The sequence below is a fragment of the Acanthopagrus latus genome, chromosome 20 (assembly GCF_904848185.1).
Source record: "Acanthopagrus latus isolate v.2019 chromosome 20, fAcaLat1.1, whole genome shotgun sequence".
In the NCBI taxonomy this organism is placed as follows: Eukaryota; Metazoa; Chordata; class Actinopteri; order Spariformes; family Sparidae; genus Acanthopagrus; species Acanthopagrus latus.
The window spans coordinates 19,374,031-19,388,538 of NC_051058.1; the positions used below are offsets into that span (position 1 = coordinate 19,374,031).

The 14,508-nt window shown below is 40.1% G+C and overlaps 2 protein-coding genes across 6 annotated transcripts in view; one reads left to right on the forward strand and one right to left on the reverse strand.

The window, feature by feature from the left end:
• The window catches only part of LOC119009705 (rho GTPase-activating protein 44-like), a 66,657-nt gene extending 61,122 nt beyond the window's left edge, over positions 1–5,535 (reverse strand). For all 5 annotated transcript variants that reach the window (XM_037081207.1, XM_037081206.1, XM_037081204.1 and 2 more), the window contains exon 1: positions 4,980–5,535. In XM_037081207.1, the coding sequence (XP_036937102.1) occupies positions 4,980–5,032 (53 nt within the window). In that variant the 5' untranslated portion in view covers positions 5,033–5,535. The remainder of the gene's footprint in view (positions 1–4,979) is intronic.
• Positions 5,536–7,348: 1,813 nt separating this feature from the next.
• Positions 7,349–14,374, forward strand: stx4 (syntaxin 4). The gene is made up of 10 exons (XM_037082086.1): positions 7,349–7,553; positions 7,912–8,016; positions 8,864–8,963; positions 9,041–9,115; positions 9,205–9,275; positions 10,146–10,254; positions 11,366–11,439; positions 11,915–12,052; positions 12,131–12,241; positions 12,633–14,374. The coding sequence occupies exons 1-10, from the start codon at positions 7,524–7,526 to the stop codon at positions 12,708–12,710; spliced, it is 891 nt and encodes a 296-aa protein (XP_036937981.1). The 5' UTR covers positions 7,349–7,523; the 3' UTR covers positions 12,711–14,374.
• The last annotated feature ends 134 nt before the right edge of the window (positions 14,375–14,508 follow it).

A 14,508-nucleotide genomic window follows, 5' to 3' on the forward strand; every position in this document is an offset into this window, starting at 1 on the left:
TGCAAAGTTGTTTTGCATCTGATCGCATAGAGCACTTAAACGCAACTTGTTTCCAGCTTGTTTGAGTGACATGTAGAGAGCAAAGGAAACAGATCATGTAAGCCTCGGATTATTCCAACACCCCATGAACGCAACATTCTTTTTGGACTGCAACAGGGGGATAAACACTGACGTGCTAGCTGAGCATCGTGGGTGAAATCATTCATTGTTGTCATTTTCATTGTTGTATCCAAGACACAAGTGAAATCTGAGGTGCCGTCACAAGTCCTTTGGGTTTACAATTATTTGGAGACATGCAGTGTGTCAATGTCAAAGTACCAAGACAAAGGACAAAATAAATGGGTAAGAAAAAGAATGTACACAGTATGTGGACTTCATTCTTTCTTCGATGAATCACGGCGTCAAACTGTTGAGCTTTCTGCTCCGAGCAGCAGTGACGTGCCCCAACAGATTAAACTGTGTCACCAACAGGAGCAGAGGTCTGTGAGCATGTCAGGGCCACCGCAGGGCGACTCATCCCATCCTCCTCCCTCCTGCTGTCACAATGTCGTATAAAGCCCAACAAGCATGGCTGGTTACACGAGTTCCTCCTCTGGTTCCATCGAAGCGAGACGGAGACCAACAGCAGAAAAACCACAAGAATCGCAGGTTACAGGTCCGTCCGTAAATCACAAGGTCACAATTTGGATGTGGAAACATGCCGTGGAAACAATACTGCATGAGATGAAGAACCACAACATGATGAAGCCATTACAGGAAGGCTTGTTGAAAAAACATGCAATTCGCTGCACTCTCTTCAATCAGCACAACGGACTGGCAGTTGTTAATGGTTTTAGCAAACACAAATACTGTCTGCGGCTTTGTCGCCTGCAGCCTGAACGCTTCACACTGACAATAAGAAACAATTTCCCGGCCTGTTGATGGAGATTAGAATCCCATTCTCCAACACGTCTTTAATAAATTCTTTCTGCTTTCAGTCTTATCGCACCTTGACATTCTTCAGCTTCCTTCAGCTGCACCTGGACTAACGCCGATTTTCTGGAAACAGGTTTTTTTTTTATTAAGACAACTTTTCTGTCAACACAGTCGAATAAGCAGCCTGTTTATCAGCAACACAAAACTGTGAATGAGAAGATGAGTTAAAAATACTCTGCAGTAGAAGTGACTGAGCCAAAAGAGGATTAGGCCTGTCCCCTTCCTGCCATAACCTCGCTGTGCTCACAGAGAGTTACACATTTTCATTCAGTCGCACAGTTTACGCAGCATTACGCAGGATTAATGGTGCAGCCCGACTGTTTGAGAGATGAATTTAACTGTGTCTGAACCTCTCTTGACCTATATCCTAAACTGGAGCAATGCAGCAATGTCGTCCTGAAAGGAGATGCTTCATTAGTTTGAGGATGCTCATGTGTGCCTTTTCTGCGCTCAGTGAAACTATAAAAACAGACGGGCGATTTAGAGTCTCCAAATGATGCGCTAAGGCTAAAAAAAAATAGAAAATAGATAAATAGCCCAAAGCGTTAAATGTCATTCACTTTGCTACAACTAAAATCAAATCCCTGGACATTTGAATGAAGCAGATTAGCAAGTAAGTAAGTTTTGAATACACTTAGTGGAGAAATTAGATACACTTCTGAAATTAACTATAATTTGAAATAGGCCCTAAAGTACAAGTGTTCATAATCAGATTTACCCATACAGATTTTGTTACAGGAGGGAGCAAATAATTAAGAATTTGTCACAGGCATCATTTCACAAAGTTTATAAACTCTCCTTTAACTCAACAACTCACAAAACTGTGATTTTGATTTTTAAAGGGAGTCCGGGGAAGATTTAGAACCGCCTTGAATTCCTCACAGAGGAAATTGATCTGATCTCAATGAGGACAATAGCGATGCATTAAACATACTTTAAATAAATGCAAAGGCAAGATAGGAATCATTGTTTATCCAGACAACATATCCAGATAGATTAAGGTGCTTTTTTTAAATATAACTGTTCGTGCATTCTGAAAATAAATAGCTAAATGGTCATAAAAATGATAATCATCCACAATAATTACACCCGGCAACACTGCAAATATCCTGAAAACACTTGGTTCACAATCGCTAAATCTGTGGGACATAAGGTAATCTGCAGCCTCCATCACAGACCAGGTGAAACTGGCAGCCAAGGTCACGGAGGAAATATCACCAATTACCTGTGAGGCCAGCAGTGAGGCATCATGTCGGAGGCTCTACCCTCTAAATATGACTAATTGCCCCTGCTGTTCTGCTTCTTATGATACAGGTTAGAACTCATTACCAGGATGTTCTGCCTCACTGGGCTCTGGTGCTCCGGCTCTCAGGCGGATGAGGGGGAATAAACAACCACCTGGTCTTGCACACACACACACACACACACACACACACACACACACACACACACACACACACACACACACACACACACACTTATATGTTTATATACTCACAAGTAATCGGTTGGTTTTATCTGTTCAACTGCATTACAGTTTTTGTCCCTTGGAGTTCCAGTGAGGCACATTTCCAGTAATTTTTTTTTTTTAACAATGGGTAAATGTCCTCCAGAGATTTCTGCTACCTCTGCCAAGTCCACTCTGTTGGGCATTAGCTGCAATAATACCTTTTCCATTGATTTGTATCAGCACCCCCCCGCCTGCAGCCTGAGAGTGGGTGAGCGAGGTACAACATAGCTTGACACAAAATCCTTTCGGCGTGCCAGCGTCATCAGTTACTGCCGTCAGCCACGCAAAACAAACAGGTTACAGATGCACTTACGCCACCTCAACAATGTATGCTCTATAAGCAAGTTCTGCAGGTGGTGACAGGCTGCAAATAAAACTGATTTCTGATTTGACGGGTTTGTTGACAGAGCCGAGAGAGAGAGAAAGAGAGAGACAGCAACGACTCCGTTCCAACCTTATGCAACAATTACAAAGGGTTAAACAACACTTGATCCAAATGGCCAAAGGCATAGTGTTGACATTGACTTTCAGTTGTGAGCTAAGGGTGGGGCTGTCAAATGGAAAGGAGAGGAGACAAAGACTTAACAACACCTATTGAGACCTAAGCTGCAGCAACACCTCTTCAACTGGATCCGAGCCGCAAATCAGTCAGTTTTTGCCTAAAGGTTCAAAGAGGCAACGATATCTTTCACGTCCTGACAGAAAACTGCCTCTCTTGTTCATAGTTTCACTGCAAAGATACAGATACTGGGAGTGAGTTGCACTTTGCTTCATGATAAAAGCTTGTTTTCAAACTACGGGAGCCAAATGGGTCATGTATTTTTTTTTTTTAAGGGAGCCTCAAGTCCTGACTGAGAGATTAACAAACTTTATCTGAAGCATCAAGCCTCACAGCGACAACAGATACACTGATAACACAGAAATGACACAGAGCTGAGCACATTAATCTAAAGTATTCATACATTTGCATAGCATCTGATGCAGGATCGTGCCATGAGGATTTACCAGGCTTTAATCCCTTCTACATTCATCAGCCGTGACGTGTCAGCATGTTTCAATGAACCATTATTCCCGGAGAAATTAACGAAAAGGTTGTTCAGTGGGTTTTTTGTAATCCTGACGACAATCCAACCAACCAACCAACCAAACAACCAATTAACTTACCAACAATTCCATCAACCAACCAAACAACAAACCAACCAATTAACTAACCAACCAATTAATATACCAACAAATCCCTCAACCAACCAACCAGCAAAGCAAGCAAACAATCAACCAACCAATTAATTTACCAACAAACTAAACAATTATCTGACCAACAAATTCATCAACCAACTAACCAATCAAATGACAAACCAGTCAGCCAACCAATCAAATAACCAAACAGCCAATTAAACCTGTCAAAAGGTGAAAATTCTCTCTATCAGCACATTTCACCAGTTAAACTAACATGTTTGACATTGTTCATGTTCAAAAATGTTTTCAGCTTCAACAGAGCTAGGCTAGCTGTTTCCCTCCACTGTTCTTCTTAAGACCCGCCCTACTCAGCCTCTGATTGGTTCTTTCTTATTGGTTAGGTTTAGGCACAAGAAGTGACATAGGTTGGGGTTAGAGTTTCAGGGGAAGCCAATCAGAGGTGGAGTAGGGCAAAGGCAACAAGTTCTAGCCAATCGGAGACAGAGAAGGGAGGGTCATAGTGAGGAAAGCAGTGGGATGCATAATTATGCCAAGCTAATTTAAATTTCTCCTGGCTGTAGCTTCATATTCAGTGCAGATCACATGAGACTGGTGTCAATCTCAGAGAGAAAGAAACTGAGCTCAGTCATGAGAAAAAGACATTATCAACTGAAGCAAATAGCAAAAATCTGGGAATTCCAGATATGACTTCCTCATGCTTTAAATTCCAGTTTTAGACAACTGTCATGATCCTTTTCTGTAATCTCAACAGAAATGCGTGTCATGCAAATAAACTTCTGCTGCTTCACTCCTGGAATGAATGGGACGCCAAGAATGTTTCATCCATATTGTACAGACATTCCTGATTAAACGAGTGAGATGAACACATTTGTGTGTCAGTGTCAGTGTTCCTGGCTCTGGGTGATCTGTCTCCTGACTCCCCCACCCCCCTGCAGGGTGCCCGGGGGCCGCCCTCTGCTTCCATTAGTCAGCGGGCAGCAGCAGCAGCAGCAGCCGCGCTCCTTGGGTACCATGTCCGCTCCCTCCTCATCCGTGTGCGGCTGTACGCTCCTCCCTGCTGAGCTCAATCAATCACACAACGTTCACACTGCAACTGTGACCTACACTGACAGTTTATGCTTTGTGCAAATCAAACCAGCTGAGCTGCAAAAGCCCATCGAGTGAATGACTGAATGCTGTCCGCTGGCAGCCGACACACAGGCGACAAATTCCTGCTCCGGAGCCAATTAAAGCCTGCAGCTCTGATAAATACACCCGTCTCTTCTCTCCCCGACCCCCCCGCCGCGTCGGCTCTTACCTGCCCACTGTTTGGTTGGCGAGCTGTCTCATTCGGTTGAACTGCTTCTTCATCTTGTGTGTGTCTTCTTTTTTTTTCTTTTTCTTTTTTTTTCTGCGTTACCACCGGGCGGTACAGCCTCTCCACATTATCTCATTGATGGAATAAAGTCAGATCTCCGCGCTGATCTATGGCGGTCGAGGAGGGTCAGTCTCTAGTAAACATCCAGTTTGTGCATCGCGGCGGAGAAACGTTGAGCTAAATCCTCCTCATTCTGCTGATGAGGACCGTGTGTCTCTGTCACCCGCTCCGCTCCGCTGCTCCAGAGATGCTGGACCGATCTCTCTCCCTCTCCCCCAACACTGACAGCTCGCTGGCGACACGACGCTCCCCGCCGGTGCACCATGGGAAATGTAGTTAGCTTAGATATCCCCTGCACATAGCATCAGAGGTGACATGAGCTCTAACGTTTTATCTTTTGACCGTTAAAAACCAAATGTGTTGACAACTGATTCTTCTTCTTCGTCTTCCTTTTCTTCTTCTAGTTCTTGTTTTCCCTCCTCTTTTCTTCTTCTTCTTCTTCTTCTTCTTCTTCTTCTTCTTCTTCTTCTTCTTCTTCTAGTTCTTATTTTCCCCCTCCTTTTTCTTCTTCTCCTCCTTTTTCTTCTTCTTCTTTTCCTTCTTCTCCTCCTCCTCCTCCTCCTTTTTCTTCTTCTTCTACGTCTTCTTCTTCTTCACCATCTTATTATTATTATTATTATTATTATTATTATTATTATTATTTTACACTATGATATTGTTACCTTTTTGCGTTGTTTATTTACATTCATGATATGTTTTAATACTACAGTAAGTGGGTGTTGGGTATTTTTACCCTCTAAACAACCTTTAAACAAGCACGATCTGAAACTCTCTGTTTAAAATGCTCACAATTAATGTCCACAAAAAGGTTTGGACCTGCAACGAGGGGAAACAAGTACAAATAATTAAACTAACTGTCTTTAGATTTGCCTTGAAAGCAAAACCGTGATTAAATAGAGACATTAACAGTTAAAGTCATTGTAGTCAGTAAATTAATGGTCATCAGTTGGGGATCATTTAAAGGACTTTAACAGCGCTGTAAGATTTGGACAAAAGACAATTTAAAGAATCACCTAATTGGTGCCTCAGAATCAGCCCATTAGCAGCTATAATACACTGACCATTACCTTTTAAAGCTATATTATTCTCAAATGATAATGTTCCAGCTTTAATGAAGAAATCGGGGCTCTGACTGTCTTCAAACTGGTGTGATAAATCACAGCAGCATCGACTGGCAGTGTTACAGTCGCACCTGGATCGTTTATTGTTTACTGCAGGTTCATTGTGGAGCCTGTCAAGCATGTTAGCCTGACTCACAGTCTCCAGCGGGTCTATTTATAGCCTGCAAAACCAAAATGTCAGACCTGAATATTCATGAGGACATTGTCAGTTATCCATACAGTCTCCACCTCCCGTCCAGGTGACTTTTCACGTCAAGTTCACTTTTAAAGAAAGTACAGTTTAGCTCCAGCTTCATGTAAATGACAGAAGGTGTGAACTTCAGCTTGATTGGATGTGGTGTTGGTTAGGGTGCAATTTGTACAGCTTGTGCAGGCAAACAGCATCATCTGGTGGCTGAGATGAGTGATGAAACTGAGTGGACTTGTCACATATGAGAAGACCGAGGAACACCTAGTTGAACCTAAAAATACTTAATTTGTCAGGTGTTTAATTGACTAAATCAGCCGTAAAGTACAGTTGAATTATACTGTTATATATTAGGAAGTGTTTCTAATATTCTGTCAAGAAAAGTAATATCACTCAGTATGACAAAACACAATTCAATAGCACCACAAACTCTACCTTCTGAAATATCAATAAAGCTGAATCAACATCTTTTAAAAACTTCTCTTTTTTTTTTTTTCCAGAACTGGACTTTCATTTCTCTAGCACACAAACAAAATAGAAATATAATATAAAAACAATAAAACACACATATAAAAAAACTGTATGTATAAAAACAGAGTATAAAGTAGCAAAAGGTGCAGCAGAGTAAGATGAGCATTCATTTGCCAGATATTGCGCACATTTTTAGATTGCAATATGATGGTGGTACCTATTTTGAATTTGAGCTGTGCAACACTGATATAAATGAATAAATACAATAATTTCAGCATTTCAGGAATTATATTCTTGGAGAGGGACAAAAAATATATTTAAAAAAGTTCAATTATATAAACACAGCAAAGATATATAAGAGAATAATAATGAATAAACTCTAAATAATTGAAAAACTGTGAAATAACATATCTGCCAGGTGCAGTTACACTCGTGTGCCGCAGGGGGCGCCAAAGACTCGACCGTCAGTGTTCTGAAGAGCAGCAGAAGAAGAAGTGTTGGGTGCTGGAGTTTTCTAGTTGAATGACATTAGAGCAAAGTTTACATCTCTTACAGTTTGTTTCTCTGCCTGGGAACAACCTCACGGACTTCTGCGTGGAGTCGCTGCGTTTCTGACATCTGACCGGCTGCTTCCCTCCTGAAAAAATGCGGGACCGAACGAAAGAATTAGGAAACGTGAGTGTGAAAGTGGAAGGCTAACGTTAGCGTTAGCGCGCTAGCCTGCTAACTTAGCCAAGTTTCATCCGTCGGGTAATGACCAACTAACTCCAGTGTTTTCCTATGACAGCTTTGATTGAAGAAGTAAACCCACAGAAGTGATTTAAGATAGAAGTTAATAAGTTTATGTATTTGAATGTTAAACTTAAGCGACTTTTTATGTGCAACTTCCGTTTCAACCCTTCTCCTTAAAGGATATGTCAGGCCGGGACAGGGCACGGCTCCTGGGGCTGGTGGAGTCTGTTGTTGTGCTGAAGATGGAAACAATCACTGACTGTGTTTTGCTTTTTATTTGTTGTTGTCATCCTGGCTGCAGAACGCAGAGGCTTCAGATGACGACGAGGAGGGCAAAGCTCTGATGATCAAACCTGGACCCTCTTCAGCCAAAGAGGAGAAGGAGAATGAAGTCTTCTTTAGAAAGGTGGAGTTCATCTCAACATTTATTTACAGTGGTGTTGAAAGTGAAGCATCCTGCTGATGTGCATGTTTGTCTTCATTGTTAAACTGATGAAAGGGTTCATATCCAGCGCAGAGGCTTTAAGATGAACAAATTGAGTCAATCCTCACTTTCTACATTTTATTTTGTCAACATCTCAGTCTCTGTTAATCCCACTGTCCTTGTACAGGGCTGCTATGATTAAAAGCCCAGTGTTATTGCTTTGATAAGTCATATGGCTCAAATTCACTGGTTCAGACTGCAAAGATGTGCCAGTTTGCTTATTCCTCTCTGATTGTACATTGAATATCTTAGGGGTTTGTTTCATGGGTTGGACAAAAAAGCAATAAGGAGACATCGTTTTAAGTTTCAAGCACTTATGATGGCCACTTTTGTAGACCAAGTGGTTCATCAATTAATCTAAATTAGTTGGTGATTAAAAATAATTATTTGCAACCCTACATATTCTAATGGGCATCATGATGGCCAAATTGTAACCGCTGTTATTACAAAAGGTTACGCCTTGGCCTGAAATTAACTGTCTGTTTTTTTTTAAATTGTGTAGTAGAAGTTGTTTAAAATAGTAGTGAAATAGCCTACAACTTGTTCCCAGAGCCCTGTGATAAGACTGTTTGTCTGGTCTGACAAGCTGCTCTCTTCTAAAGAATAATTGATTTTAAAAAAAGAAAAAAAATGTGTCATACTTCAGAACCTGAAATCAGAGCATGTTTGAGATTTTTACAGTAAATTGATTCTTATGTTAAATATTCAACTTATGTGCTACTGTTAGCATCTTTCTGCCTGTGAATTTAAACATTCTTCTTGTTTTTAGGTGCATGAAATTCATGAGGGACTGAGCAACCTCAAAAGGATGGTGTCTGACCTTGAGAATAAGCAGAAAACTGTGCTGGGTGTGGCGCTGCCAGAGGAGAGTAAGTGTATTTATTAAGCCCATCTCATTTATGCATAAAAACATGACTGACAAATATTTATGTTCCTCGTGGTTTAGGTATGAAGAAAGAGCTGCAGACTCTTCGAGATGAGATCAAAATGTTGGCTGGTCAGATCCAGAAGAAGCTGAAGAGTGAGTGTTGATGGATAACAAGTGAACAGACACTGTTTATTCGTTTGTGTTACTTACTTGAATTACACTCATTAATCATCTTTCTACAGATATTGAACCCAAGAAGGGAGAGGAGGATGCAAAATATGTACCCATAAATGTTCGGATGCAACGGACTCAGGTTGACTCCCTAATTTTTGCTTTTATGCTAAAACTGAAGTTGCAGTAACTTTAAGGACATCAAACGAATACCTCTACATTTGATTAAAATTTTCACAGATGTATCGTCTTACAAGTTATTTTGTAAATCTAATAAACAAACAACCCTCAGTAGCTGCACAAAGGAAGGAAAGAAATTCTTATTGTAAACTGAAAGAGAAGCAACTGGATCATTGTGAAAGAAGTTGATGGTAGAAATAGCTGGTTTCACAATATTTTCCACGAGTGAACTTTAGTCACATTTAGTTTCTAGATTATCGACCTTAATTCTCCACGTTCACGTCAGTAATGTTTGCTAGGTTGTAGCAAATACTGGGGTAGAATATGTTGGATTAATTCTTTTTGGAAAGAAAATAAATGTCTTGTTTGCTGACAGTTAAAAGTTGATAAACCATTACTTCATTTTGTCTCAATGAGGTGCTTTAGAAAAATAAATGTTTTATACAAATGTGATAAAGTAGATCATTTGTCAGCCAGAAACAGAAGCTCACACCTTCTTATTGTATCTATAAACAGTTTGTGTCATATGTCCAATATATGTCCAGTTTGAAATGTATTAGAAACTCCCAAAACCAACTACTTCCCCCCAAAATGTTCATACAGTTCAAAACCTCTCAGTTTTAGCTACCTGATAAACAGATGAGCGGATGTTGATATAGTGACAGAAAATAGAAATATCAAGACAGGAGTTTATCCATATCGCCCACTCGGTTTGAAAATGACAGCTTGTGTTTGTTCGAGTTTATCCTTGGATTTGTTTTTAAGCCTTAATTGTTGAGCTAGCAGAAAGTAAAACTGCTGTAAAGTGATCACAGCGTCTCCGTCTCTCCAGCATGCCGTCTTGTCCAAGGAGTTTGTGGAGCTGATGGGTCACTGCAACACCATCCAGGCTCAGTACAGAGACCGCAACGTGGAGAGAATACAGAGGCAGCTCAAAATCAGTGAGTACATGTAGCACGATTGTGATTTCTCTGTTGTTTGTGTGGTAGTATATGTGGTCTCTGTTTCTCTACAGAGAAATCTCAGTCACACTGACCACTTCCCCCTCACTGCTGTTTCAGTTTGCTGGGCTGTTGCGTCATCACGTGTCGTCTCATGACATCCGTCACATGTCATCTCCTTTCTCTGTCTCACTTTCTACCATCCATCCTTTTAACCCCCATTTAACTTTTAAAACCACTGTATAATGATTTGTAAACATCTAAATGTAATTTATATTATAACTTCTCTTACTGGGGTGTGTTACTAAGGTGTGGTTCATTATAACTATTATATGATCGTTCCTTATCTGTTTATAGAGAAGCCTCCACTAATGTGAGCCTACAGGAAATAAGATAAGAGACGATAAGAAATTCCTTCCTTGGCAGAGAGTGCTGAAAATATAATGACATAAGAATAAAATACACATAAAACAAGATAAAAGGAATAAATGCTGACATCAGTACTAAATAGAATAATAAAAAAAATAGAATGGATTTGGAGAAGTGAGTAAACTACAGTAAAAACTAAAACAGAAAAGGCAGAAGAAGAAGAAGGAAATATGGCTTATTATTTTGTAAAAGTAATATTGTAACTCAAATTGAGAAGTGATATTGAAATTCCAGTTGCACATGATATTTAAATGCTGTACGTTATAAAGACATTTTTGTTTTTTAGTGACTATCTTTCATGCAAAAAAGGGGGGAGGGGCTTTTGTTGTTGAGAAAGAACTTCAGGTTCATATTTATATTTTTATGTGTCTGCAACAAAATATGAATATGAACCAAAATAAGATGCTTAATGATGTCACAGTGCTCCTCTAGGACATTGTGACAGACATTTTTCACTGTTTTCTGATGTTTCATTACCGTTCGATAAATTAAGAATAAAAGATTAATATTGATGAAAATGATTAAATCTACTTTATGTTCAACAATAGAGATAAAACTGACTGACAAGAGGAGGATGGTTAAAACTTTAGTGATTCATTTTAAGAATATCTCCTGCAACATTTCTCAAAACATGAATGTCATGGATCCAGAACACTGACGTAAGGTACTTCTCACTTTTCAGCGGGGACCAACGTGACAGACGAGGAGCTCGATACGATGCTCGAGAGCGGGCAAACGGATGTTTTCACCCAAAATGTGAGTACATAAAAATGAAAGTAGGCCGCGATCTGTGCGACTGCATATTGGAAACCACAACAACAGAAAAACACACCTACTGCAGCAGGTGTTTAGCATCAACTGCCATCTGTGGTAGTTGGAGTGTCTTTAAGTGTCGTGTGTGAAATGATGACAGCTTTGCTCTGTTGTAGCTTCTCTTAATGCCCAAACTGGACAACAGATTTGGTAAGCATTGGAAGAAAGTCATGTGCAGCCCTTAGAGAAGACTGTAGTGTTTCAGTAGCTCATAGTGTGAAGAATCCTCCTCCATCCTTTTAATTTTACAGGTCTTGGGAAGCAAAAAGTAGAGTAAAGCCTCGTATGGCTCCAGAGGAAGCTGCATGTAATCTGCTAAACTGGCACCAGTGATCAGTGGCTAAATTGCATTGTGGGTAATGTGGGCCGCAGTATTGTCCATACTACAGCTAATACGTGTCTGCACGGTGCTGCACAGATCCTGATTGATGCCAAAGCTACAAAGCAGGCTCTGAATGAGATCGAGTCCCGACACGATGAGATCCTGAAGCTGGAGCGGAGCATCAAAGACCTGCACGACATGTTCCAGTACCTCGCCATGGAGGTGGAGGCTCAGGTAAAGCAACGAATGAGAGTCTCTCAGGTGTGTTTGAGTTTCACAGAGCGTCTGATGGTGATGTTTTACCTCCTGCAGGGGGAGATGGTGAACCGGATTGAAAACAACATCAAACAGTCTTCTAACTACGTGGAGAAGGCAAAGGAAAACACGGCGGCTGCTGTGACATATCAGAAAAAAGCGCGCAAGGTACGATGTGGTTTCACATGAAATCTTCCAGCACGGTGTTTGTACAAAGTCTAAAAAGTTTGGAAAATGCTTTATTTTAATCTTGATGCTGTCAACATTGGTATAACATGCTTGACTTGCTTGACAAATATAATCCTTTAATAATGCTGTATTTTTACATTATTCCCTGTTTAATGTATAGAATCACTCATATAAAGCTAAAATCCTTTAATATTGGAAGTTAAATGAGCTGGGGATGTAAAGAATTCAACCAGCTAATGGGCCAGTTTTCATTATTTGGTGTTATTAAGTTTATGAATCCAAAATGTCCACTTCATGGTGCCTTTGAGGTTGCATCTGATGTAATTCTGCTCGTGTGAGAATTGATCTTTTTGTGTCTCTTTTCATGCAGAAAAAGATTTGGATCGCGATCTGTTTGGCCATCCTCATCCTCATCCTAGTCATCTCTTTGGCCTCCGCCTTCGGCTGACCGAAATCTCCCTCCATGTAAATAACTTCGGCCCACAGGATGTACGGGTGAATTAAGTCGGTTATTATCCCTCTGCTTTTTATTTTTTTCACACTTCAAATTGGTCTCCCTTTAACCTTCATGTCCTCGTTACAGGCTCTTTTGGTTTTGTTTTTTAAAGAAGAGGTGTGCTCTCTGTTGTCTTAACAAACAACTACAATCTCACCTGCACTCATGAGGTAGTGCTGCAGGTCTATGGACACCACCCCCCACACAGACACACACACACACACATCTCCAGGCAGATTTAATGACCTGGACGGTTTGTGAGCTGTTACGTCAGCGCCTCTTCCCCTGCTTCATTAAAAAAAAAGAGGAAATAAGTAGCCTTGAGCAAAGCACAATGCAGTATTGAACCCGACACTGGCGCTGATCATACTGGACTCAGGAAAACTGTGCATTGATTCTTGTTCCATTGTTGTTTCTAGATGAATTGGAGACGTAAATAAGAATAGGGCTTCTTTCTTTTATAGTCATATATAGTAAATAGACTAATATAATTGTATATAACCTATATGGCTGGTGATTCCTTATGCAGATGATTTTTAAAAACTTGAAAGTTGTTTCAAACCGCCGAGATGTAACAAGTGTAAATACAGATTTTTTTTTTTTTTGGTGGAATAATGGCCCCTATTTTTGTTTTAGAAGTGTCTCAGCACTGCGATAAAAGGCCCAAGGCCCACTTTTTATTTGTCCTACCAGTTTGTATTTATGATTTGAACACTGTTGTGCAAGCTGCTACGAGAAAAGGTTCTGCAACAACACTTAACTTTTATTTTTTTTCTCTTCAAAATGGTGCCTTCCTCTCCTTTATGTCCATACAAACAGCTCAAGTTGCGAATGTGATGTTGTGCACTAACGTTGTCAAGAAGGGACGGAGTGAGTCTTTATTCTGTTTATATTTGTCTGAATTCACACCGCAGTGTTTCAGCTGTGAGTCATCATGTTTTAGCCTGACGCGTATACTCTCGTTACTTATTTTTCCTAACATTTGTCACATTGTGCAACGTCTAGTTTAGTAACTTGCAGACACGGTTCAATCCATCATCAAAAATCCATAGTTTGTCACTATTGTGCCATTTTTTTTTTCCATCCAAATTGTTTTTGTGAGTTGCAGATTTTTAGAGATGTCTTGGCAGCAAAAATATGTCTGAAAAACTCAACAGCGATGTCTCTTTCCTGAGATTATGACGGACCTTGTTGTGAGCAGTTTCACTCAGCAACTACTAAACTTTCATGCTGTTAAGTTTTTAAAACAATGGGGTTTTTTTTGCTTCATTATGTTCACGAGGAGACAGATTTATCTAAATTTCTGCTACTCACACCAAAACAATCGAGCTGGTTAAATGGCACTACAGGTTTTGATTTGTGGGTTAACTGTATTTTAGGTTTAATTCTGAAATCCTGGAGCAGAAAGAGACCACAATGTGACAAATCTGTACAGAAAAATAAACCACTTATTATGTGTAATGTTGTCGAGTCGTCGCTCGAGTCTCCTTTGGAAAAAGGTCAACGGAGAGCAGAGCGGTGATTCTCCAACTGTGTAATATGACAGCTGTTGAATTTTTGCATCACTTTCATTTTAATATAGGTTTGTTTTTAAAATAAAATACTGCCATGATCTATTTGTTTGTTTGTCTTTTATCTTCATTTTAGGATCTTTCTCTCCACACATAAGCTACTGAATCAGTCGTATTTTATTGTCACAACTCGTTAAAGGGACCCAAAAATGCAAATTCAGTCATTATCTTCTCACCCC